We start from the raw sequence: 26,358 nt of genomic DNA on the forward strand, positions 1-26,358 counted from the left end.
TGTGTTTGAAATGGCTACAGGGAAACCACCCCTTGCACACATGAACAAGATGGCAGCCCTTTTTTACATTGGAGCTCGAAAGGGCTTAATGCCTTCTCTGTCCGATGACTTCTCTACACATGCAAAGGACTTTGTCCAGGCTTGCCTAACCAGGTACATTGCACTTTTACTCAAAAATGAAGAAATATTTGCTCCATTTCTTTTGTGAAGTTTTTTTTTTTAATCCACTGTATATGTAATCTATGTTTTCCACACATTTCTTGTGTTTTGTAACAGTGGGACAATGTTTCTGTTTGCAGAGATCCAAGGCAACGACCGTCAGCAGAGGAACTGTTAAGACATCCATTCATCTCTCATGACAGCCAAGCCGGCAATGGACCAGTGAACTGAAAACTTATTCACCAAATCAAAAGTGACTTTAAAACAATGATACAAAAAAAAAAAATCGACATTGTGACAACATAATTTGACATGGAGAAAATATAATTTATAAAAACACATTGAAGACCTGTAAATAGTCATTTGACAAATGTGCCAATACGTTTTTAACACAAATGATCAAATACACAAAGACTGAGGTTAAGGTAGTGGAAACCATGTAATTTATTAAATCTAAATAAAACTGGGAAAAGACAAAAAACAAAACAAAAAAAAAGTGCCAGGGTTTGCACTTGCCTTATCCAACTGCAATTCAGTGATCAAAAGTAAAATGACGGTTTGTACAATGCTGGCCTCATTTACCAATAACCTCACACTGAAAGAATCAAAATCAAAAGATCAAAACCATTCATCCGTATTCAGAAATAAATGTTGAGGGCGTGTGAAAGCCCAGATCTCTTTGGGTCAGCACTGTGATAATGAAGTCTCCTTTTACCCACCTATGTTTCTGGTCATTTGTTATTGACTTACAGAGTTGCACAATTAGGCTACTGCTTCAAGCCAAGAAATATATAAAATGCACTTCACAGCGAAGGTTATGTAAACTTCATAGAACTATACGTTTTGAGGCACAACCTTTGGCATCCAGCTTAAGGTCATCTTGAAGATCAAAAAAAAAAGGTACAAATTGCATGGCCTCTGACAACATGCCAGGTAATCGGCAGGGTTTGGATTGCCTGCTATTTCACCCTCTTCTGGAACATGGAATACCAGTTCTAGAGCACATCACTGGAAGGCTGCGCTAGAAACGCCAATGATAGATTCTAACACTGAGTCACAAAATCCCCCCCCCCCATATATTTATATATATTTTTATATATATTTTACAAGCAGCTCCAAACCTGAGAAGTTATGGTACAGCTTTTAACATACAAGAATGTATGTAAATGTTTCCACACTCTGTAAACAACTCGTCCCTTTCATTATAAACATGCAGCTCATATAGAGGGTATCAGATGAGGGGATAGAAAACAAAAAAACCTTTCAAGGAACTATGGAACTTAAATCTTGATTCTGCATTCCTTCTAACTAACAAATGAGACGAGCATCAGTTGTTTTAGAGGGTGCTTTCAGTCTTTTAAATTTTCACTGTGGCAAAACTTTTATCAAGTAAAGATTTTTTTTTTTTTTTACTATAATGGCCCTGAAATTCACATACCGGCTCACACTCATACTGACTGTTCATGAGGGAATACTGAGGAAAAAAGCAGCAGTTATACAGAGATGGCGAGAACCGAACTGCCAGAAGATCAGGAAGCATTTTTATTTTCTTTCTCTTACTCTTCACATTCCTGTTTTTTCTCTTCTTAATAATGAAATCTATGCTTGATTTTTCTTTTATATTTTATCCTCTTTTCCTATCAGTTCAGGAGTCCATTCCTTGGGCACTTAACAGCGATTCAAGCATGTCAAAAGTATCTTTGTAGTCTGTGTGTTGGCCATTAGCTAGGCCGGCGCCCTCAGGGCCATGGCTCTCCGCTGGTTTCCTGTCCAGTTTCACTAGGGTGCTGAGATGTCCGTAGCCCACCTGGTATGTGACAGGGGGAGGGGGGAAGGGAAGGTTAAGAACAGAGTTTTGAGATGACACACACTGCTGAACAGATGAACAATGAGAGGAACTACCTGCGCTGCCTTTGGAGCTTTTGTTCTTTTTGGAGTGGTGATTGTGGCTGGCGTCTGGGTTCACCCTCTTGCGTGAGGAACTGGATGCTGAGCTTGCACCATCACCAATGGAAACTACCGGGCTCCTAAGGGCTGAACTCGCTGTGGGTGCCTCGAGGCCGCTCCTGCCATTGCCGCTATGCGTGTGTGTGTGCGAGTGGCCGTGTTTGTGATGGTGACGATGGCCCGAGTGGTCTCTGTGTTTCTCTTTGCTCACAAGCGGGCTGGAATGTTTGCTCTTTGCAGCACCCTCGTCAGAGGAGCTGTGCCGCTCAGAGGACACCTTTATTTTCATTTTTAGCTCCTCCTTACTTGATCCCCCCTTCTCGCTCTGGGAGGAGACTGGAAGACGCAGTTTTAAAGAGGTGCCTTTCTCACGTTTGTCCTGGAGCTTGTCCTGCCCAGGGACTGTCAGTTTCATCTTCAGGGGCGAGGCAGTTGTGGCTCCTGCTCCCTGCTGCCCATGAGACAGTTGGGGTAGGTGTTTGCGGTGATCTGTCTGTGTTGGAGCACCATAGACCTCAGTCTCCACATTCTGCTGATCTTGCCTGCGTTTCTGCACCGCCAATTCAGCAGCGTGTTTCTCCCTGTACTTGTCCAGAGACATTTTCTGTGTGGGTGCTGCAGGTGGAGGATAGGTTGTTGACTGGTGCTTGGCCCCACCACTGGCCTTGTGTTCATGTTTGGCAGGGGTGATCTCTGTACTTTTGTCAGGCCGATGTGGGTGCATAGATGTGTGCGGGGGAAGTTGTTTGACAGAATACGGGTCTGAGCGTACTTGGTCCTGAGGCCAGTCACTGGGAGCGGTGTAAGTATAAGAGGTTCCCTGCATGCTGGCAATAGAATCAAGAGAAAGACTGCTGCTTGAGTTGCCTGACAGGGTCACTGGGAAAGACGTGGAGGCTTTGGAGAATGCTGTATTTGTAGAGACCCCAGGAAGGGCATCCATCAAGGACAGGTCCTGGGTTAACGAGGGTCCCGCTAAAGAGCTGCTATCTGAGGCCTGACCATCTGATTTGGGCTTCTTAGCAGCTTGTGTAGCCTAGAAATATAGCAACTGTGTGTAATTAAACTACAATTTACCGAATGTAAAGACACCAAATGCATGATTTATTATAACCGCTCACCCTCCAGTTACGAATCCTCTTTAACCTGCTAGGTGTCTTCTCCAGTATCTGCAGAAACTCGTGGGTAAGTTCTACAACAAAATTCAAATTAATATAAATTAAATGAATATAAATAGGACAAAATGAGCCTTACGTGGTAATTTAGTGGAATTTCCATTTACCATCAAGAAGTTCAAGTGTAACTGAGCTGTCCACATACTCCCACCAGTGCTTTCCATCAGTGGAAACTGGGATCTCCCAGTTGGACCATTTGCAAGCCAGGTGAATGCAGACACAGGCGATGACTGTGGGCTTGTACTGCAAGCAGAAGGTGGTGAGGTGCAGACTGCAAGAGCGGCATGTCATGGAGGAAGAAGACAACAAAGAAAGAGCACAAAGCGATCAATTGCAGAAGAGATGGAATGCAATGTTGAACATCTAGAAAGTATTATTAAGGTTAAGAAAGCATTACAGCCACTAAGATGCTCCCCAATTCTGAGCAACATACTTCCAAAATTTGCTTGCACAGTTCGGAATTTACTTGATATAGTGGCATGCAATTAAGTCACATTTTACAATTTAAAAGCAATTTAAAGACATATTTTGTGCTCTACAAAAAGGTAGACAGTTTACAAAGGGTACAATCTGAATGGCAAAAGACAAGAGTAGGGATGCTCCGATCAAGATTTGTTTTCCATCCAATACCGATAAGTTAAAATAAATAAATAAATAAATAAAAACAAGTAGGCTTACTCAACATATCCGAATAAGGATACACAGATAGGCTTATGAGGAAATGATCTACTGTCAGAGTGCAGTCAGCCAATTCTGATCAGCAGCTGATCGATTGTAGCATACCTACATTTGAAGTTAAGAATAGCAGTAGAAAGTCTAAAAAAAGATTTTATGAAATGAAAATCTATTATTTGGAATTAAAACTGTGCTAGCAAAAAAATAATAGGTTTGTTACTCATAATCAAGGGTAAACTTGATACTACTGACATAAAACTGTACATTCAATAACAGGCATAAAGGCCTGAAGTCAACAGAATCACAGGGAACAGTGAAGCAAACAAGCATATGGTTACCATCCATATTTACCACATAATTGCAAACCCTTGTAATGAAAGGCATAAAGTTGTTTGGCCTCATTAAGTGCTTATTCTTTAATCTCTGTGAATTTGCCTACAGTCACTTGTTCTGCTATACTGATGCCAGAAGTAAAACTGCATCAATAGGCCCTGAAGAATTCATGAGAAATCAAAGATTTCTCAACCAAAATGCTAACAATCTTTTAGGGGTATACAGTGAACAAAATTGTGCTTTACTCACTTTTGAAAATAAATAACAATAAACTGAAGCCTCAGCCAAAGCTGGATGGTAACCCTTTGCTACAGAACAGAATCAATGTTTGGACATGGGGTAAGAGGAGCTTTTAAATCCTAATGCAACAAAGACAAACAAATTATGACTGCAACACTCATAAAATGCATTAGCTATAGGTGAAAAAAGCAGCCTATACTTTTATTGAAAAGAATAAAAAATTTGCAAGGAAAAACACACAAGGGAATCAAAATGATCAGGTCATCCATCAACTGTCATTGACCGTATGAAACTGGGGTTGACTCATCAATTCAGTTCAATTCAGTTAATTCAGTTTCAAAACCGATAAAGTCCTCATCCTATGGGTAACATGCTCTTGTTTGAGAGAATAACAAAAGGCAAAAAAAAAACACAAAAAAAAACCCCTCAACGTCCATATTATATGCAGATCATATGCTACTCTAGTCCCATGTTCAGACATCGCATACAGTGCTGCAGTATCCCTATGCAAAAAAAGGGGGCAAATACTAATGACAGCTAACCTAATTTAATGAAGACAATAAATAAACAATGAGGGGGAACACACACAAAATAAAATTCCTCTATTTGATTAAATTACAATGAAGACTACACCCTTTAAGGACCTTGTATTACACACCTGATATAAACAATTTTTACAGATTATAAAGAGTATAAAAATACACATCCAATGAAACATTTATTTCAATTTACAAATTCAAACAGGTCCTTAATGGGTTTGCTTGCATTAAAACACAGGTATATCACAATGGAAGCACAACAGATGTCTTTATCTCAAAGATCAAGTCAGGCATTGAATGACAAAAACAAATGGAGAAAAAAAAAAAAAAAAACTTCTAAATAGTTTGAATACGAAAGACCAAAACAAAAGTTTAATTATCACTTTGAGAATAACAAAATCATAGGAAAAAACAAAGGGGTCTGGGTACTTACCGTGAGAACTTCTATGTAATGTTTACATCTGTGTAATCTTTAGCTGCTATTCAGGCTACCAAAGTGTCTTTTTTAGACAAATGCACTTCTGTAACCGAGCAAACGTGAGGTTCAAGAGCACCACTACACTTCACATTGTGCATTCAACCCCTCTGTGCCAACAATGATCCCCCGTACAATACACCGCACTGCAACCGGGGCCGGTGCCGCCGAACCCCCTCCCCACCCCGATCTGAGGGCATGTTTGAGAGGGGGGGCGTCCCAGTAGCCACCGGTGCAAGGAGGGTGTTGGACACTGGTAGGGTAACCTGCAGTAAAGGAAGCTATAGTGTGCAGTCACAGTGCAACAAATGAGGTTCTGGATAACAACCTGTTGGTAGCCATGAAATAGGAAGTCTGTGCCAGATCCTTGCTTGCTGTGAAAATAAACAGAGAAAGAGAAAAGCAAAAGAGTGAGAGTGAATCAAACTCTACATGCGAGTAAGAATGAGACCTAATTATACTCGACACAGTGAGGTTTACCTCTCCATGAACTGCATGCTTAGCCATAGTTCAAAAGCAATTAGTTCAAAGATTAAGTCAGCACTGTTTTATTTCTAATGGTGATTGCAGAAAGCATATGAAGGAAAGTCTATACCTCGCACTAGCTGGGAACATTTCACCACATCAGTGTGTGGATGTTCAATTGTTATTTCAAAGCCTGCAATATAAAGCACATAAATTTCATTCCTAACTGAAGCACACCACTTTCAACATCTGTGGATCATGAAAGACAATCATGCGTTAGTTAGAACAAAACCTTTAAAACAATGCAGAATCACTGATATCCATGTGTCCTGTTGCAAAATAACATCCAAAAATAACTGAAAATCAATTTGTCTTCTTTGTAACAAAGCTTAAGATCACAATTCTGGCAAATTTAGTCATGATGATACAACTTTTCCATCAAAACTCTGAGTGGAAAGAATTCAATTTTTATTTTCAAAGTTGAACCACTGTCAGCAAGCCTCTATGTTCACTCTTAAAATTCAGTTCAAAGTAACCTCCTTCCATAGACTTACCTAAAGTCTGCAGCACTATGGTTTCAAGTATCACCAGCTCTTGAGCTTGCTGGAGGTATGCCTGAAGTTCAATAGACAATCATTACATGAGGCTTGTAATGTGTCTTTCTGTATCTTCAACCAATAAACAGAATTCTCTGCACCCTTCCATTAACAGGCAACACTAATTGTTTGCCGTACAATTAACACTTTTTTATAAATTGAGGTGCTCAAGACAATATTTTCCTCATTCAAGGGAGATTTATGTCCCAGCACTGACACACTGGATGTTTAATGTCAGTGTCTCACTAGTCCATTTTCAGTTGAAAGCCTCATTTACATCATTGAGAATCAAAGGTAGTCTGCGAGTTTCAAATGAATGAGAATGCAGAGAAATAACAGAGGCATTTGTTTAATCTGTCCTTCTTAAATGGCTAGTTACAGTAGTTAAAGGGATAGTTCTGAACATTCTGTCATCATTTACCCCATGTCACTCCACACTTACAAATATGGTCAAAGGAACCTCAAAAGTGCTTGCATGACATGCAAGATCAAAACTTATTGGTTCTCATGCATCAAGCAAGCACGTTTGCGCTTCTCTTGACTAGATCTGATGTGCTCTATTTAGGGCTGGGCGATATATCGCATGAGATTGTCACGCGCATTTAGTCAGTAAAGCCGGTTCCCTGATTACCGCTAAATCGCCATTACCTGCTTTCAAATGGAGCGGCATTTAATAGACAGAGCCGTAGTTCACTGATAAGCCACGCAATATCGCGTTCATTATCGAAGGCGATACATCTGCAATATGAACGCGATATTGCGTGGCTTGATGGCGATTTAACGGTAATCAGGAAACCGGCTTTACTGACTAAATGCGCGTGACAATCTCATGCAATATATCCCCCCAGCCCTAGCTCTATTTATATATGCTTACCAATGCTGATATGAGAATAAAAGCATGAATACAGTTCATCATATAAAGTGATCCTGTCGGAGACACAAATTAAACCACTTGTCATGGATTTTCTTTATCAACTTTTTGAAGCATCACCATTTTGGGTGAATACTTTAAATGGAGGGAGAAAAGGGCTTTATTAAAAAAAATCTTTGATTTTATAAAACATGAAATTAATCATGTTTCGAAGATGAAGAAAAGTCTTATGGGTTTGGAACAACATGAGGCCAAGTAAATGATGGCAGAATTTGTATTTTTGGGTGAACTAACACTAAATGTTAATTAGTGGATGTGACAGACATCTGACAAAACAGGACAAGATTTTTTTTAAAAACATCTGGCAAGTGAGAAACTTCTGATCAAAGTTGACTAGTGAGACGCCTGATTCTGTAGCAACAGAATCTAAATACTCTTATGGAGGCAAGTGTAGCAGAAATTATTCAGTGTGATGAAATGTTGGTGAAAAAAATAAAAATAATAATACCCAGGACTTACATTACTCTTTGTATCCAGTGGAGGCTCCAGTGGGTTTAAACACGCATGCGCTACTTTAATAACATGTTCGAGTTTCCGTGGTTGCTCCTCAACTTTTGCAGCCAGAAATAATGTTGTTGGGGAGATGGTCTGAGGAGGGAAGAAAAGAATACATGGTCATGTTGAAAGATGCACGCCTACTTTAAAGGGTTATTTCACCCTTAATTGAAAATGATATCCTCAATTACTCCCCCTTCATTTTATTCCAAGCCTATAAAACTTTTAATTTCAAAACCCAAATGAAGACATTTTAATGAAACCTGAGAGACTGCTGTCCTCCATTAAAAGTCCATCCAACCAAAACTTTGATGCTTTAAAAAGTTCATAAACACATTGTAAAAGAAATCTATATGAATCAAGCGGTTTAGATTTCTGAAGAGAGACAATTGCTTTATATGAATGGATTTAATTTGGCTATTATTCATAAACACTGATAAACGCACATACATAAAGCACATCAAATATGGTAAACGGAAGCTCAAACATGCTTGCTCTACATGCGAGAACCAATGAGGTTTGTTCTTGCGTGTTTAAGATTAATGGACTTTCAATGGAGGGAAAGAAATCTCAACAGGTTTCATTAAAATGATCTTTATTTATGTTTTAAAGATGAATGAAAGACTTGGATCGACAAGAGTCTGAGTAACTGATGACAGAATTTTCATTTTAGGGTGCATTAATCCTTTAAGACATCAGCATCACATGCGATTTCAAAAACAGTGAAAAATGTAATCACAGTTGTGTAGACCAGATATTAGTGTCTCTCACATGTTCATTATGACTGCTGCAGGTAACACTGCATCCTATAATGTATCCATTCCACTTTAACTTTGAAAACTGCATTAACAGTTGCACTGACAGCACTGTGTTCATTCTTACACTTGAGATGAAACACAGAAGCTCATGAATATTTATATGGTTGAAAAGGGTATATGCAATTGATGCAGGCAGTGTAGGTGGAAACACTTACATTTCTGTGGAATTTGGTGAAAGAGTGGTACATATAAAATCTGTGCATGTAAACAATGGCAGTATTTATTGTGAGTTGAGAACTGAATTGTGAGTTAAGGAAACGTAGGGTTATGTAACTCCAGCCATTTACTTACAATTACGTATTCGTGTTTCGTAACGATACAAGTTGGTAGCAAAGCAAACCTATATTTTTAACAAACATCAAAACAATTATATAATTCATATTTTGACAGGTTTAGTAGTGCAGAGCGGCGTTAATATTTACGGCAACCGGCCTGCCCGCGTGCCGCTGACATGTGCGTGAGCTGCGTGCTGTCACGCGCATGGGCAACTTAAACATAAACATAAATCGAGTTACAACTAGCTCACTATAATATTACAACTAGACAGGCGAAGTTATAGCAAGATAGCTAACAGGTATATATACAAATTGTACGTCAATCATTTGTAGAACATTAACATTAATCAGCAAGCGTCTGCGCAATACAAACGCAAGCTGCTAGCATAAGGGTTAAACTGACAATCTCGAGTAATTTCAGCCGAGTTCACAGCTATTACAGATATTCATGATTAACAGAAATGACAGATATTACAGGTGTGAAGGTAAAACAAACAGATACAGCGAGAAACAGAAATGGGCCTGCTGTTGATCAGCACGTCTGAAGGATACACATTTAGTCTCTGGCCCATGTCCTGAATAAGATTCGCGGCTTGCTGTCGACTGGACAGCTCTCTGTCTGGCTCCATTCCGCAGCGACGGGACGGGGTGCTTTCGAGCTGTTCCCGGGTGAAAAACCATTTAGACGATGATCCCCGGCACGCCGCCATTACCGTCCAGCAAACGAACAGAGAGCGAGCGTCACGTATTTTCACATACGTCACGCACACGCAGCGTCACGTCCTTCACGTACGTCTCACAATGCATCACTTCTGGGAACTGTAGTTTATTAGGCATAGCAATGTCAGGTAGAGACAAACTGGGTGGTTTGAGAAATACAAACTTTGAAAGACAAAGATGTTTTATCGAAAACTTTTTAGTGAATTATTTAAAGCAAACACCAGACTCCCCCTTTAAACAGTGGATCATCATTTTGCATTTTGTAGTAAACATTCATATGTAGGTGTACAGGTAGCTATATAGTATTAAAATATTACACAGTTTTTGTTGGTTCAGCACAATTTAATACTTTTTATATTTCATAATTTAATAATAATAATTTTTCATTTAACCAATCATTTTTAAACAGGAAAAAAGGTTACACTTTATTTTACAGTGCCGTAGTTACATTGTACTTACTCAAATAAGTACTGTACTATTAATTAACTACATATATTTATTATAGAGTTACAGTTAGGGTTTGGTTTAGGGTTAGTTACTTATGCATAATTTACTGTTATTACTATAAAAAGTACATGTAGTATCGTGTAACTGCGGCACTGTAAAATAAAGCGTTACCGGAAATGAAGTAAATCAAGTAAGGCTTAATTTTCATTATCCAACTCTCTGGTAACATAATCACTTCTGATACACATCAATACAACTGATCAGTCACTCAAACTGTTTTCTTGACAGTCCTAAAAATTCCAGAGCATTCCCAGCAAGCAGTTTATCCTAAACAAAAGAGTAAAATGAAGATAAGATGCAATAGTATTGGATATTAGTATGCTCTACATGCACTTAATATTTATTAACTTAATCACACTATTATTACCAAAAATGAACAGTTTAGCAGCAACATTATAAATTCAATGTATTTGCAATTTATTTTTGAAATAAAACATAGTGTGTTCAGACAGATAGATAGATAGATAGATAGATAGATAGATAGATAGATAGATAGATAGATAGATAGATATTTTTTACCTTTAGCAAACTATCAAACTCATCCATGGATTCAATCAAAGCGCCTGGCTCCAGTTCCCCAAGTGGAAATGGGTAATCTGTTCCTAACAACACTTTATCCTGCAAGAAGCAGAATCCTTTATAAAATCTAAAATAGCACGTATTTTGTTTTCTGCACATGAAACATCTAGCTTTGCCATTTCATCAGAGTTCACTTAGTTCATTGCTGTAGCTCACTGGTGTCTCTTCTGTTGCAGGGGAATTTAGCATTGCTGCTGATATAAGAATTAAAATAACTACCTTTCCTATGACTTCCATGAGTAACTTCAGTGAAAGTGGATCATGCACTAGAGAGTCAGTGTAGAAAGATCCCATGTATTTGCGTGGGTTGATTTTGTTGTCGGTTGCACAAAGATCAGGGCGCACTTTAAAGCCATGCTCAATTCGGCCAATGGTGAATGGAAAAGCTCCACCTGGAACACAAAGTATGAACTATAACACCACATCCATCAAGACAAATTACAGCAAAAAACAAACAAACAAAAAACAACTGTCTTAATAGTTCAAGGTTATCACTCCAGCTGTTTTGCTGCCCATGAAATCAGAAAGTGATCTAAACATAACATGAATATTTTTACCTCCATGAGCAAAGCAGACCTTAAGTTTGGGAAATCTTTCAAAAACACCTCCAAAAATCATGGAACAAATTGCCATTGTAGTTTCTGCTGGCATACCTGTCAGAAAGAATTGAAATGGGGTCAAACAATGACTTCAATAAAAATGATCACAATCAGCTATTAAACTGTAGGGTGTCCCATGTCAAGACACTCAATCAAACCCACCAACTAACCAAGGCAGCCAGTATTTTGCCATTCTACCATCTGTCTGCATGTCCCACGGATGCACAAATATCGAGCAGTTGAGTTCCTCAGCAGCCTGTTGTAAGACAAAATTTTGTTGATGACAAAATTTCTGATTTTAAAATGCCCTACACATTGAGACAAAACTGAACGACTATTTGACAGAATTAGAGAGCAAACAAAGAGACCAAATACTTTAGTGTGACTGTGGCATGTTCTACTAAAGTCAACTGAACTTACGGCATAGACAGGATATAGCTCTGGGGCATTGAGGTCCCATGTGTTTATATGAGAACCAATTTGCACTCCAGGGAAGCCTAGCTGATTCACACACCGCCTCATCTCTTGTACTGCTAGATCCGGGGCCTGCATGGGCAGAGTGCCCAGCCCAACGAAACGCTTAGGGTATCGCTTCACTGTAGCAGCCAGATCATCATTCAGAATCCCACACAGGTCCAGTGTGTCATGGGGCTTGGCCTTTAGAAATGCAAAGGAACATTGGACTGAAATAACAGACAAGCATCAAAAAGAAATTATAGTAGTGAGGAGTGTAAAAGAGCTAAATATGGGGGTTTTAGGTAATCTAAGAGAAAAGTTTAATTGAAACCAAGCATTTGGTTCATTTTTACACTGATTCTTACCCAGTAGCTGAACATCACAGGCACTGTGGAAAGTGCCTGTACTGTCACTCCTGAAAAAAATCAAACAAATCTCTGTAATAAATAAATAAAACAATGAACTTAAGTTGAGCTGGTCTGTAGATAAAGTAGAAATAAACGTGAACATGAATAAAAAAGAGGGCAGAGCTTTAACAGCTTACGCTTCGGTTGCTCAACAACAACAAAGCTGGAGAATCTCACTCATCCAAAATGACGATTTTCAGTAACGGTGTTCAGCCTTATACTGTTCAATCCGGAGTCAGACACTGATGGAGAGATTTAGGAAGAAGTTGCAACTTTTACAATGCAACTGGATGTTTCTAAATGGTTAGTGCATAAATGTATGTAGTTGCTGTGGATTTGATTCAACTCATCGACTAGCATGTGGCGTGATATTAATCTTTTGTGCATTGAATTGACCATCGTTTGTGAAGCAGTCTGGCGTAAAATGACAGCATGGCAACAAGACTCAACAACTCTTCCTCTTCTCTAAAGCAGCCCAACATGGCCTAAATAGTGTTCTGTGCATCTGTGCAGCCAACGACAGAACAGTTAGCATGCTTGCGAAAACTAAATGTCGGCTCCGTGGCTGGAACAAGGGGCGGTAATATTACGATAAGATCCCCTTCCTACATCACAAGGGGAGCGAAATCTCAAAATCTGAGTGGCTCGTTTTTTCACATGAAAGGCTTACCAAAACAAAGTTACTGGGTTGTCCTTTTTCACATTTTCTGGGTTTGTAGATGCACTGGGGACCTGATTATAGCACTTAAACATGGAAAAAGTCTGACTTTCATGATATGTCCCCTTTAAAATTCTTTTTCACATTTATTTCTACATTACATTATCTATATTACATTTGTTGTATACAGTAGATGGATGGACGGATAGATAGACAATAGATAGTACAGAATTTAATCACCGTATTTACCATGCTTGTCCATATCCTGAATCCGAGCCTCTGCGTCCCAGCAGTTCTCCTGGATCACTCTGAACAATTTTCCATCCTTCATCATTTTAGCTTCTCCCTAGTTCAAACAAACCCATGGTGTTTTTTAACAGAAGAAATTAACTGCATCTAACATTTCTCTGAGTCATGTATCCACATTGTCACATGACAGTTTGTATTTTTAGCCACTTGGTGGCAGTGGAGAGCAAGGTCAAATACAATTCAATGGACTTTAGAATGAGAGGAGTTGCAAAGTTTTCGGCATGACAAGCACATTTTACGTCAGGAATCAATGTTCATTTGCAGTTAGAGAATATGGATTTTTTTTTATAAGGAGTGTCATTCATTCAACCAAATAGTTCATTTAAAAAGTTGTTTTTTTTTACAATTATCATTATTGCAGTCATTCACTCTATATTGTTGTTTGTTTATTACAAGGTAAACTGTGATTATAAGGCACAGTTGAAGTGGTAACATTCATCAAGGTCTATGTGTGTGTTTATATGCAGCAACCGCATTGTTGTGCTCAAGGTGATCCGGTTTTATTCTGCTATTTTACTGAAGCTAAACCCCATGTGGAGCTCTACAGCTGCTCAGACAGGGAGCCCAGGGAAGGCCTGCTGTCCTCTTTTTCCACACACACAAACACTCCTGACTAATATTCTCAAGAATGAGTTTTTTTTTAGGAAGCTTTGCTCATTTGGTTTAAAAAGAAAATATTGCCTGAAGAGGAATTAAAGGGTTAATTCACCCAAAAATGAAAATTCTGTCATTAATTACTCACCCTCATGTCTTTCCAAACCCGTAAGACTTTCATTCATCTTCGGAACACAAACTAAGATATTTTTTGATGAAATCCAAGAGGTTTTTATCCTGCATAGAAAGCAACATGATAACCATCATTCAAGGTCCAGAAAGGTACTAAAGACACCGTTAAAACCGTCAACGTGACTGCAGTGGTTCAACTTTAATGTTATGAAAAAAAAATAAATAAAAAAAATAACGACTTTATTCAACAATCTCTTATCTTACTACTTTTCTGGACCTTGAATGACAGTAATTATGTTGCTTTCTATGGGGGATAAAAATATCTTAATTTGTGTTCTGAGGATGAACGAAGGTCTTACAGGTTTGGAATGACATGAGGGTGAGTACTTAATGACAGAAATTTCATTTTTGGGTGAACTAATCCGTTAAGGCAAAAAAAAAAAAAAAAAAAAAATGCACTGCCTAATGAGCAGTTCTTTCCATTAGTCTTCCATTAGTTTTCCAAAATCAGTCTGTTTATTCAGTCTTTCAGTTTTAAAAAGGTTCTTCTTATTGCAACAAAGAACAGAATAAGTCTGAGTAGACCAGAAACCACCAGACACAGAAACCCAGTACAGAACAATCTAATTATTCTACAGGCCTGCAGGTACATAAAGAGGCTGGCAGATGCTTTAACATCCTCCTGCTCCAAGTGGAGGATCAGATCTGTCTCTGCTGCCCACTCATTCCTCTTGGGGGTCGTAACATACTCTCGCACACTCACACTTTCTCTCAGGAAGAGCTCATGCCAGTTGGATCTATGGCCAGGCATGCAGAACCTTTTCCATCCAGCTGGTGTTCTTCCACTATCATTAGACTAAACTGCAAATTGAGCTGATTTTCTCTGTGAGCAATGATCATTTGTGAAAGAGTGTATTAAGAAAAAATCTTTCATGTTCCAGTGCATATATTTGCATTTTTAAACTTACTTTGCAGTGATGGTGGAGTTGAATGAATCCATCATATCCATACCTCTGTGAAGCACCAAAATGTCAATATTGAGGTAAATTGTATAATGTAATTTTACACTACAAAAATATTACACTTTTGCTATGGCAATGAATGAATAAATAAATAAACTTGGATTTAGTTTGCTTTTTAAGACATGAGAAATGATTAATAGAATTCCTCAGCTTGCTCAGATAAACAAGCAATAAAGGTCAGGGTTAGTGATAAATCCCTTTCATTAATGTTTAACAGATGCATACATTTTAAGAGTAAAGCTGTGGTCTTGTCTTAACACTTTTAGAATTTGATTGTTTTTTTTTTTTTACATTAACATGATAATCTAAAAACCAGACAAGCAGATTTTCTTTATATTTGGATCGGCACATTTTCTATAGGCCTATATTAAATGAACTTTAATGTACACCTGACCAAAACATATCAAAATACAGCAATTTAGAGTCAACTGGCAAGTGAAATCATTAAAAAATTGACAAATATGTTATATAAGCCACTTAAAGTTTGGTTAGACCACGATGACCCATAACTAAATATAACTTTCCAACCTCAACCTACCTGTTTCAGGTCAGGCCATTCCTTTGGTAAAATATGATTATGAATATCGATCTTCATTCTGCTGACATTAAGAGCTCAATTCTTACGTCAGAAGGTTTGACAGCCTTGTAAACTGAATGCTGACTTCTTGTGCAGTTGTGAATGTTCAGCAGTGTGTGAAGCAGAAAACAAACATTCCCACCCCTGAGTTCTGTCTTTTAAAATGGTCCAATGAAAACCCCTGGAAGAGAGACACCAACCAGCATTAGCTTTTTATAACTTGAACACATAACATACCTGTATTTTATGAATTGTCTGAACAAATTCATGTGTTTGAAATGTATGCAATACATGCTAAGGCAAACTTTTACATAAAATATAAATGGTTAAAACAAACAAACAAACAAACAAACATAAAAATATGGTTAAAAAATTATAAGGAGAGGCTGCTGTCTGCAAGAACTATTTTCATGTCTGTTTCGATGAATTAAGAAAATATTTGCCCTGCCTCATCTAATAACTAATAACTTTCCATCCTGCACACCAGTGTCCTCTAGCGGTTACTGGAGGTAGTACGTCAGACGCCACTGGCATTTATCTAGTATTCTGAGATAGGACTAACTGCAGAACCACAGAACCATACGTCATGACAGTCTGAGGACGACAGTGCCAGACTAACAGCCTGAGGGCGGAAGTGGGCGGAGCCAATTTATCTCCGTAGGCATCGCTCCATTTGGAGCATTTTAAAGTTTAAAACCATGTTAATGTGAAATATTGTATTAAAACGATCTAACTGAAATTATAGATATAGATTCACATTGTGTTAATAGCTTAATCATATACACAATCACGTTAAGATATATATATATAGCCTATGTGTGTATTAAAATCCCCTTGTAACCTTTTAATATTTTAAAAGTTCATAAATTTGTTTTATGTCTTAAATGATTAACTGAATATAAATTGAACACAACAAAGCTTAAACACTAAAATCGATAAACATTTATTAATTTGTCATAAAATATTTTACTTAAGCATTTCAGAATGAATCATTGTTTTTCATAATATATAATACGCATTACACGGTTGTACACTAGAATGCATGAATTAAACACATTCAGATCCATCAAACCCAAAAACAAAAGATATTTATTTAATTTTAATAAAATGTACTAAAATGTAAGAGCAAAAGCATTATATAGCCACTAGCTGTGCTTTGCTCTAAAAAAATACAAAATCAAACCAAATTGAGTGTAGATTGAACAGCAGGTACATGATGACAAATTAAATCTAAAAAAATAAACTTTTTTTGTAAAATGTCCATATCATCCTTAATTTGAAAGCAAAACACTAAAGGCTCTTTGGCCAGTTGTCTGTCATCATCTGTTTCAGCCTGTAAAAAATTGTTGTTCCTGGTCTTTTTCTTTCAATATCAGAAAGCACAGCTCTTCCACTAAACCCGTAAAGACCTTTGATTGTTGTGCAGCGCAGAAGTCTTCTGTGATCCGTGGTTCCTTCATGAGAGAAGGGTATAAACAAATGGGATGAGATGTTAAAAGTGTATTTAACAACACTTTGTGTTGTAGTCAGGATGCAGCACAGCATGTATAATAAAGTTTTGACATTCTGTTTTTCTCATGTTTATATATTGAAGACTTAAATCATACTCTGTCACCAATGAAATTAATCAGTTATGTTCAGTATAATTTTTTTTTTTTTTTTTTAAAAGGCAAGCAATTCACATGGCTTTTCACGCTACATTTAACCCCGGGTTATCGTCGTCCTAAACACCACTTTTAACCGTGGGTAAAGTAACGCTCCACATATTGCTTGTATATTTACATGCTTTTGACAGTCACAGAAACACTGTGCATTGTATATAAATAGAAAATTCAGCATTGGAAAGAAAAAAAAAAAACAAATGCTGACAGAAAATGCAACAATTGCAGAGCAGAAAATACTGTTTAATTCTTTTATAGTCTGAAATGTTCATTCAGGATAAACTTGATCTATATGTAATGAGGAAGTTGACTATATGTAATGAGGATGTGCAATGCCTAAGCATTTATGAAAACATATTGTGTGCTTTGTTCATCCAATCAGTGACACTGACACTGCAAATAAGGATGTTAACCAGGGTTTAGTAATGTACAGTGCATATGAATACTCAGGATTAATTGTTAACCTCAGGTAAATGATGATCAGTGTGAAACGTGAATCAAGATAACCCAGGATTCTGTTTACCTGGGGTTAACAATCACCCAGGGTTAACTATTTAAAGTATGAAAAGCCCTCATATATGTTTTTCATTCTAATGAAAAGAGAAGTTCATACATTTTTAAAAACTTTTAACTTTTCCTTTTTTTTTGCTTACCATTAACATGAAGATCCCACACAGCCGGTCAACTGTTTCTAAAACAATAGAATATTATTAAGTTATTCCTGAAAAGATGTGACAGATATAACACACCATCTGTATAAGTAGCTTATGTGTTTATGAAAGTCTTATAAAACTAACCTTGTTTTTGATCAGCTTCTCTTGTTCTGGGGTGATTCTGCTTGTCAATTTACTGCATTGCAAAATCAAAGAAAAACTTAGATATATAACCATAAAAATTGCATAAAAGAAACAAGTTTCATTCTTCTAAAGTCAAAATTACTACTTACTTCATTGCAAAAACAACATTTTAAATTCAGAATACAAAAGAAACGTTCATACCTCCATGAACGACAGTTTTTTAAGTGAATTTGAAGCTGTGCATTCAACCTGTGCCGTCTGGTCGGTTTAAGAGCACTGGGCAGTGGAAGTTGTTGCAGCACGTTTTGCATCGCTGTAAATGAAGTAAAGCGGAGCATCTCCCGATACTAATATGCCTCTAAAATCCACAAAAACACTGATCAGTATTGTAAAATGTAACCAATTAAATAAAATACAGTACCAACAACAAGTAAAATAACAAACCATGAATATGTAAACACCCAGGTGAAAAAATACTATAGTAAATACTATAGTGTTTTTGAACCATACTGTATTTACAACACTAATGAATGCTACATAATACTATAATATTAACTATAGTGAACTGATAAACTAGTATAAATAGTATACTTTAGTTTTTACTACAGTAAACTGTAGTGTATATTGTAGTATAATATACCCTAAAATTGTAGAAAACTTAGTACAATATTGGGTAAAGTAATTTGTTTATATTATTATAGCTGCCATATTATCACAGCAACTATAGAATTACCACAATAAATTAATTCAAGTATTTATAGTACTATAGTATGGTTCAAAAACACTATAGTATTTACTATAAATGACTATAGTATTTATTCACCTGGGCGCAAGCAACGTGAGACGATTTGTAAAATATCAAAAGACGTGATAAAGTGACTTTGAAGCCCATTTACAAAATATCTGAGTCATGTTAAGTGTTAACGATCGAATAAATACACAACACATAAACGTGATCGATTAAAAGCACAACACAAAGAAACTTTTTACCGTGTTCGCTTCTTCCGCCATGATTGTTTGCTTGTTTGTCGTCAACTCCGCCCACATCCAACGTGAGACTATTACTCCGCCCACTTCCGCCCTCAGGCTGTTAGTCTGGCGCTGTCGTCCTCAGACTGTCATGACGTATGGTTCTGCGGTTCTGCAGTTGGTTATTATTGAGTATTCTTGCTGTTAAAAAAATAGTTGAACAAAGTGTCATCTATTTATTGCCACAGTAATAGCCTACTAATTAGTAATGTTTAGCATACTGAGTTTAAAAATATCGCAAAATAACATAGCTGACTTTGAAAACCTCAACCATTTAAGAAATCTATTTTTAAAATCAAAAGCAACTTTGGTTAAATCTATGTAATGTATTTTCGTTTGGAAAAAAACATATGGGACATTTCATTTGACCCTTCGCCAGGAGTTTGACTGACAGGCGATCTAACCAATCATAACGCCGAATCCGCCATTTTGTCCGTCAAAGCAGTCAGGGGAGTTAGCAGATTAACATAGGTGGACTTGAAATTGAAACAAAGGTGTGTACTGACATCTTTCCGCGATTATAACAACATTATTTGATGCTATAAATGAACTAGTAGGAAGAGATGATCGGTTCTGCTATGTATTTTTCACTGCGTGAGGACATGATGTGTGGCGAGAGATCGGCATGGCTCGTCGGACATAGCACAGTAACTAAAGTGGGCGGGTCTTTGCGAACGGTCAATTCCCTAAAAAACCAAAACCCGTGATGAAGTGACATCACTAACGGCCTCATAAAAACGGTTGCTTTCCTTTGGAACTACTTTCGTCTCCTTCCGCTGTGTTCAAACGGCATTTTAAATTCGCAATGTCTATGACATTCGTTGTTTATTTATTTATTTATATTGTATTGTTGATTGAACGCAAACAGCGCGTTTTTGACGTAGGAGTAGGTTTTATATCGTGAATGGAAGCGAAGTTGTGTGCTATTTGTTCCTGCAGTTTAGAGCGTGTTTATCTCACCATAGAGGGAGCTCGAGAGCTAACGTCTGTTTTCCACTTGAACCAGTCCAGAGCGGGTTTCTACTAATGAGGAAATGGAAACCCGGACTGGATCAAGCTACGTGCCGCAACATTTCATTACTCGTGTTAATCACAGTGTTGATTAGCCTACCACCTGCTCACAATGCTATAGAAAAATCTTGAAATCCTACCAACCCTACTCAGAGCCGTTGAAAAACATTTAACCTACCTTTACCGGTTTTAGGAAAATCATGCATATTCGATTTAATCTAGAACGTCATCGGTCTACAACTCCAGGATGTCCTGCTGAAAGGTTTGGGCCATAGAATGTAAAAAAATGGACAGGGAGGGAATGTTACTGTCGCTCAGTTCCACTTGACCCTGCTTTGTTACGTGCACAGCCGGGCGCTTGACATTCTTTTTGGATTTCTTTTGGAGCTTTCGTTAGCGGAGAAACACAAATGCAGCAAAATTTAGCGGGAAAAAGGTTGCCAGGTTTCACAACAAACCCCTACTCAAAACTCCAATCGCGTTTCATGGGGACTCTCTCGATAAAAATCGCGTTCCGGGGAGAAAAGTCCACGTTTTTGGCGCGGTTCATCTAGTAAAATTTGCATTCCAGAGGCTAATTATCATGTTATGTGGGTCGTTTCAACCCGCGGACATGAAAAACGACCCGCGCAATGGTGTAAAAGTAGCCCAATTCCACAGGAAAACCGTGGACTTGGCAACACTAAAAAGTCCATTGTCAATAGTGTAGAGATGTATGAAGCACAGCACACAGAATTAAACAGCATTGCCAAGTCCGCAGTTTTCCCCCGGAAATGGGCTACTTTCACACTGTTGCCGTGGGTTGTTTTTCATGTCCGCGTGAATGCGAATTTGACCAGGGGAGCCCCGTCAAAACCGTGAATTTTACCCTCCGGAATGCGATTTTTTTTTACTGTGGGACCACCTTGAAATGCCATTGGGCTAGTTTTGAGGAGCAATTGTGCGGGTTTTGTTGTGCAAACCTGGCAACCCTGCACATAAGTCACTTTAAAACCAGATTTCTGCTGGTTACCGCGGCAAATGCCTGACCAACTCGAACTCATTGCAAAATCGAAATGGGGAAAATTGTTCATCCACACTCCATTGAAATAACAGGATTTCGTCCGCAAAAATGTGACGAACAACGGTAAATGTGATGTGACGCACTTTAACTGGCCATTTTTGTCCGAAACTTAAGTTATTAAAATGGTCACTTATGTAGACATATAAAGCAATAGGCTATCACATTAGGCTACTAAATCTATGTTCTGGTGTGATTGCTTACAAACACAACTAATACAAACATTATCTAGCTAAATCAAGGTTGGAGATGGCTGTTTGTGGCAACTATGACTTTGTCATAGGCTATGAAACTAATAAAACCGTTTCTCAGATCTGAAGGGTGATCTACTGAGCTGCATCGCCTCTAAGATTAGATCTAGTCAAGATGTTGAAACTATAGAGAGCGGCAAACTATCTCCATGTCAAATTACAGTTGGGTGGCTGCAGTTCTTACGCTCGGATTGGAGTTGTTCTCGGTGGGAGGGTAGGGTGGGGTGGGGGTCCGTTGCTGATGCTGGGCAGATTGCGTTTATCTCCGCATCTCTGCTCCGTTACCCTTAATGCTGCCACTGGATGGCTGCGCGTCGCATTTCGACGTGAGATCATTTATTGAGGGCTTCATCTGATTTCAAAAAAGAGAAAAAGCAAACAAACATGACAGACAGTACGACTTCTGATCCATGCTCTGTTCCCAATCCGACTATTGTGGACCCGTCGGCTTTGCGAAACGGACAATGCGCCGCTGCCCAGGATCCGAACCTACCCAAAAGAGGGAGCCAGGGCGATCCTTTCAATATGGACCGGGACCAGGAGATGAAAATTACAGATAGCGTTGAGGGCCAAGGTAAAGGCATCATCTTTTTAATATACAACAGAACAAGCTGTACTTTTCTAGAGTTATTTCAGAAATGCATTTATAAGACAATGATATTCTTTAAAGTAGAATTTATAAGGGATGTGATGTGAATGGAGGCTCGCAAAGGTTGCGGTCCAAAGAGGCACGCAGACGTTCTTGAAGCTATTAATAATTCAGGTGAGCACAAAACAATCACAGTTTAAGTTAAGAAAAAGACCCGAGATTAAACCTCCTTTGTTTGCGCGTTCAAGAGTAGGCTATTGTTTAACAAAATATATTTAAACTAAATAGCTTTTAAGTGAATAGATGGACATGTTCTGTCTATTTCAGTGGATAAACTTCTTTTTTTCTCAATTCAGTTTGTCCTGTCGCGCTCTGTATGTCGCGTTGAGTCTGTGATACAGCACAAAGCGGCAGCCTAAATTTAAAGTTTGAACATTTTCATGTATCGCATCAATTTCGTTCATTATGCTATTATCATAAACTTTCTTAACTCTATGTTTTTGTCAGGATTGTCAGTAGTGACGTGGCTCGGCATGCATATTACGTCACGATGTGATTTTCTCAGTTATTGCAGTTCGAAAGATGTCATTATGTCATTTAGCGTACATATAATAATTTTAATAATTATATATATATATATATATATATATATATATATATATATATATATATATATATATATATATATATATATATATATATATATATATGAAGAGCAGTAGCTACAGCAAAGCATTATCACTTTATATGAAGTTTATTTAATGTCCTCACACCTGCTTCGTACTCTTCTTTATTGTGTGTTTTGACAGTGAAGTGGTTATATAATTTTAATGGTTGTTTGTGACAGAATAAAAATCAAAAGTTGATCAAATGAATTAATTAATTGTAGGCTATTTGGATTTTTTATTAAATCTCCATGAATTCTAATTTTGTACAAAAAGTTTTTTTTTTTTTCAGTCAAATGTATGTTTTTTTCAGTATGAAGTGCTTTTGCTAACCTGCAAGTTATTGCAACAGGCTCAAACCACTTTTTCAAGATTTGGGAGGAACAAACGTTATAGTTTATGATCTGGCCATCTATGTTGGTTAGGGTCCTGCTATAGTCTTTGTTTCTGCTATACTCAAACTCAACCTATGGCTGACTCGCACATCAAGTGAAGCTCTTCAGAGGTGCATCATATCTCATATCAGCACTTCCACTCTTAGAAGCAGCATTAGTCTCTGCACCTGCAGGATCTGAGTGTTGCTGTATGCTGTAGCACCCCCCTGTGCAATGAGTTTGAGCCGCTGAATTATTCATAAGACCTCCACCGGTGAAATTGTGAGGGCATTAGAATGTGACTAAGAAGTCTAAGAAAATTAACGAAGAAGCAAAAAAAAGGAATTTTAGTTAAAAGTAGCAGTCTGTTGTTGTTCAGCTCTCTCTCTCTATCTTTTTCTATATATACACTATATTGCCAAAAGTATTAGGACACCCCTCCATTGAATTCAGGTGTTCAATCACTTTCATGGCCACAGAGGTATAAAATCAAGCACCTAGGCATGCAGACTGCTTCTACAAACATTTGTGAAAGAATGGGTCGCTCTCAGGAGCTCAGTGAATTCAAGCTTGGTACCGTGATAGGTTGCCAGCTGTGCAATAAGTCCATCCATGAAATTTCCTCACTAATAAATATTCCACAGTCAACTGTTAGTGGTATCACAAAGTGGAAGCAATTGGGAACAACAGCAACTCAGCCACGAAGTGGTAGGCCACGTAAAATCACAGAGCGGGGTCAGCGCGTGCTGAGGCGCACAGTACACAGAAGTCACCAACTTTCTGCAGAGTCAATAGCTACAGACCTCCAAACTTCATGTGGCCTTCAGATTAGCTCAGGAACAGTGTGTAGAGAGCTTCATGGAATGGGTTTCCATGGCCGAGCAGCTGCATCCAAACCTTACATCACCAAGTGCAATGCAAAGCATCAGATGCAGTGGTCGCCGTCACTGGACTATAGAGCTGTGGAGACGTGTTCTCTGGAGTGACGAATCACACTTCTCTGTCTGGCAATCCGATGGACGAGTCTGGGTTTGGCGGTTGCCAGGAGAACGGTATTTGCCTGACTGCATTGTGCCAAGTGTAAAGTTTGGTGGAGGGGGGATTATGATGTGGGGTTGTTTTTCAGGGGTTGGGCTTGGCCCCTTATTTCCAGTGAAAAGAACTCTTAATGCTTCAGCATATCAAGACAATATTCATTGCAATATTCAAGGACAATTTTATGCTCCCAACTTTGTGGGAACAGTTTGGGGATGGCCCCTTTCTTTTCCAACATGACTGCACACCAGTGCACAAAGCAAGGTTCATAAAGACATGGATGAGCGAGTTTGGTGTGGAGGAACTTGTCTGGCCTGACCTCAAAGTGATAGAACACCTTTGGGATGAATTAGAGACTGCGAGCCAGGCCTTCTCACCAACATCAGTGCCTGACCTCACAAATGTGCTTCTAGAAGAATGGTCCATAAACACAATGGGTCTCATTCATGAAACAAGAGCAGAACGAATTTTTGTGTAAATCGTGTGTAAAGTGGTTCTGGCGTAAATTTTTGGATTCATTAAAATGTTCGTATTTTCCAAATGTTAGTTGGTACGAAAGAAATCTACACCTGCTCCCAGTCATGCATAAATAGTGCGTTTAACATCCGAACGTTTTGCTCATTAATAAGGCTGCATTTTAATTCACCTTAATAAGGTACATATTTATAGCATTTTGAAAAAAATATTATATATAGTAATCACATACGTTTTTTCTTTTTACTTTTGTTGTGAGAGCCAGTAATAAGATGCGTTCACGTCACCTTGTATTTACCGCTATCTTGAAATGACATTATATTTGGAGCTGTTCACGTCCTTTTGGTCCATGGACTGGAAATGATGCGTTTCCATGGCACCACTATCAACGCCTAATAAATCAATTTACAACGGTCAGGTGGTATAGTGGCCACATGTTACATGTGGGAGCTTTCAGAAAACTCCCAGCTTACAAACTGTAATTACGAACTCTACGAGGACGTGAACGCTTTTTACAAGCTAGAATCTTGTAACTGCAGGAATTACGAGGCCCATGCACGCGCGTCCCATTTACGACTGATTGGAATTCATTAACACACACACACATTTCACTATCACTTCTGACGTTTACGTAGTATTTGTGAATCAGGAGGAGAGTTTTCGGGAAAGTCTGTTTACGCGCAAATCACTCACATATTTACTCGTATATTTACGAATGTTTCATAAATGAGACCCAATGGTCCATAAACACACTGTTATAGCTGCAAAGGGTGGGCCAACTCCATTTTAAACCCTACGGATTAAGAATGGAATGTCATTACAGTTCATGTGCACATAAATGCAGACGTCCCAAAACTTTTGGCAATATAGTATATATATATATATATATATATATATATATATATATATATATATATATATATATATATATATATATATATGGTCTACTGCTGTGATATAATTATTTAATACAACCTGTGGTTGTTCACTTTACATGTCACTCAAACAGTCTCTTCCTGTCTAAGCTGCAATTCTGACCAAACTTTGTAATTTAGTCAGAGATCTGTTTGCTCAAGAGTAACTTGAACTGGCAGTGGCAGCCATCAGGATGGACAGCTAGTTTAGAGCTCGCATTGGCAGCCTTCAGTAAATTCTTTGCACACATAAAGCAAGTATAGACTTTAAGCCACCATGGCCAGTTGGCAGTCAGAATTGTTGGCACTTACTGTCTTATAGGCCTACTTTTTATGAAAATGTTCAATTTTTTTCTACTTAACTGCAGTTATATAAAAGGGGGTCACAGTTGCTTATTAAACTAAAATAATATGGATTTCTTCATATTTGTTCATTGAATTTGAACACTGCCCTGTTGTCAGACATGATGCATATGTTTTTAAAGGGAAGCATATCCTGTTTTTCTAAGTTACATCATTAATTCTGAAATGGCTTAATTCCACTTACAGCTTTTCCTACAAGTTGAAGAAAAAGCAAATCTTTTAGCCGATGTCCTTTAAGCCATTAAGAGGAATGTTTCTCTCTCTTTCATGCAAACCCTATTAAGCATGGAAGAAATGCTGGGTCATGTGGATGTCCTGCTTCCACATGATTAGCAGACGGATGGAGTGGGGGCAGGCCCTTTACATTGAGTTTCAGCTCATTGTATGTGCCTATAATCTGGAGTTTGCATGATGTGAAAGTACAAACTGAGGAAATGTATTGTGTGTAAAGG

The 26,358-nt window shown here is 38.1% G+C and overlaps 3 protein-coding genes and 1 long non-coding RNA gene across 6 annotated transcripts in view; 1 reads left to right on the top strand and 3 right to left on the bottom strand.

Moving 5' to 3' along the window:
• Nucleotides 1–281: 281 nt before the first annotated feature.
• On the bottom strand, nt 282–9,853 carry ccnt2a (cyclin T2a). Of its 2 annotated transcripts, XM_067408681.1 has the most exons (10): nt 9,676–9,853; nt 9,004–9,085; nt 7,995–8,123; nt 6,563–6,623; nt 6,139–6,201; nt 5,872–5,917; nt 3,389–3,552; nt 3,228–3,298; nt 2,062–3,142; nt 282–1,966 (listed from the first exon to the last, which is right to left on the bottom strand). In XM_067408681.1, the coding sequence occupies exons 1-10, from the start codon at nt 9,831–9,833 to the stop codon at nt 1,899–1,901; spliced, it is 1,923 nt and encodes a 640-aa protein (XP_067264782.1). In that variant the 5' UTR covers nt 9,834–9,853; the 3' UTR covers nt 282–1,898. The 2 variants fall into 2 exon arrangements, with proteins under 2 accessions (XP_067264782.1, XP_067264781.1); XM_067408680.1 differs by having other exon boundaries at nt 282–3,142.
• A 627-nt stretch (nt 9,854–10,480) lies between these two features.
• On the bottom strand, nt 10,481–15,810 carry acmsd (aminocarboxymuconate semialdehyde decarboxylase). Of its 2 annotated transcripts, none has more exons than XM_067408682.1 (10): nt 15,645–15,810; nt 15,053–15,097; nt 13,290–13,395; nt 12,350–12,399; nt 11,949–12,185; nt 11,691–11,784; nt 11,487–11,582; nt 11,149–11,321; nt 10,870–10,968; nt 10,481–10,617 (listed from the first exon to the last, which is right to left on the bottom strand). In XM_067408682.1, the coding sequence occupies exons 1-10, from the start codon at nt 15,699–15,701 to the stop codon at nt 10,555–10,557; spliced, it is 1,020 nt and encodes a 339-aa protein (XP_067264783.1). In that variant the 5' UTR covers nt 15,702–15,810; the 3' UTR covers nt 10,481–10,554. The 2 variants fall into 2 exon arrangements, with proteins under 2 accessions (XP_067264783.1, XP_067264784.1); XM_067408683.1 differs by having other exon boundaries at nt 13,299–13,395; nt 15,645–15,809.
• A 487-nt stretch (nt 15,811–16,297) lies between these two features.
• Nucleotides 16,298–19,292, bottom strand: LOC137036052 (uncharacterized). Its single transcript, XR_010897133.1, has 5 exons — nt 19,132–19,292; nt 18,343–18,499; nt 18,142–18,193; nt 17,998–18,035; nt 16,298–17,137 (listed from the first exon to the last, which is right to left on the bottom strand). It is a non-coding gene; the product is annotated as an uncharacterized lncRNA (long non-coding RNA).
• Nucleotides 19,293–21,813: 2,521 nt separating this feature from the next.
• tmem163a (transmembrane protein 163a) overlaps nt 21,814–26,358 on the top strand; it is a 44,034-nt gene continuing 39,489 nt past the window's right edge. The window contains exon 1 of the mRNA XM_067410438.1: nt 21,814–22,066. Within this exon, the coding sequence (XP_067266539.1) occupies nt 21,877–22,066 (190 nt within the window). The 5' untranslated portion in view covers nt 21,814–21,876. The remainder of the gene's footprint in view (nt 22,067–26,358) is intronic.

Source organism: Chanodichthys erythropterus, chromosome 14 (assembly GCF_024489055.1).
Source record: "Chanodichthys erythropterus isolate Z2021 chromosome 14, ASM2448905v1, whole genome shotgun sequence".
In the NCBI taxonomy this organism is placed as follows: domain Eukaryota; kingdom Metazoa; phylum Chordata; class Actinopteri; order Cypriniformes; family Xenocyprididae; genus Chanodichthys; species Chanodichthys erythropterus.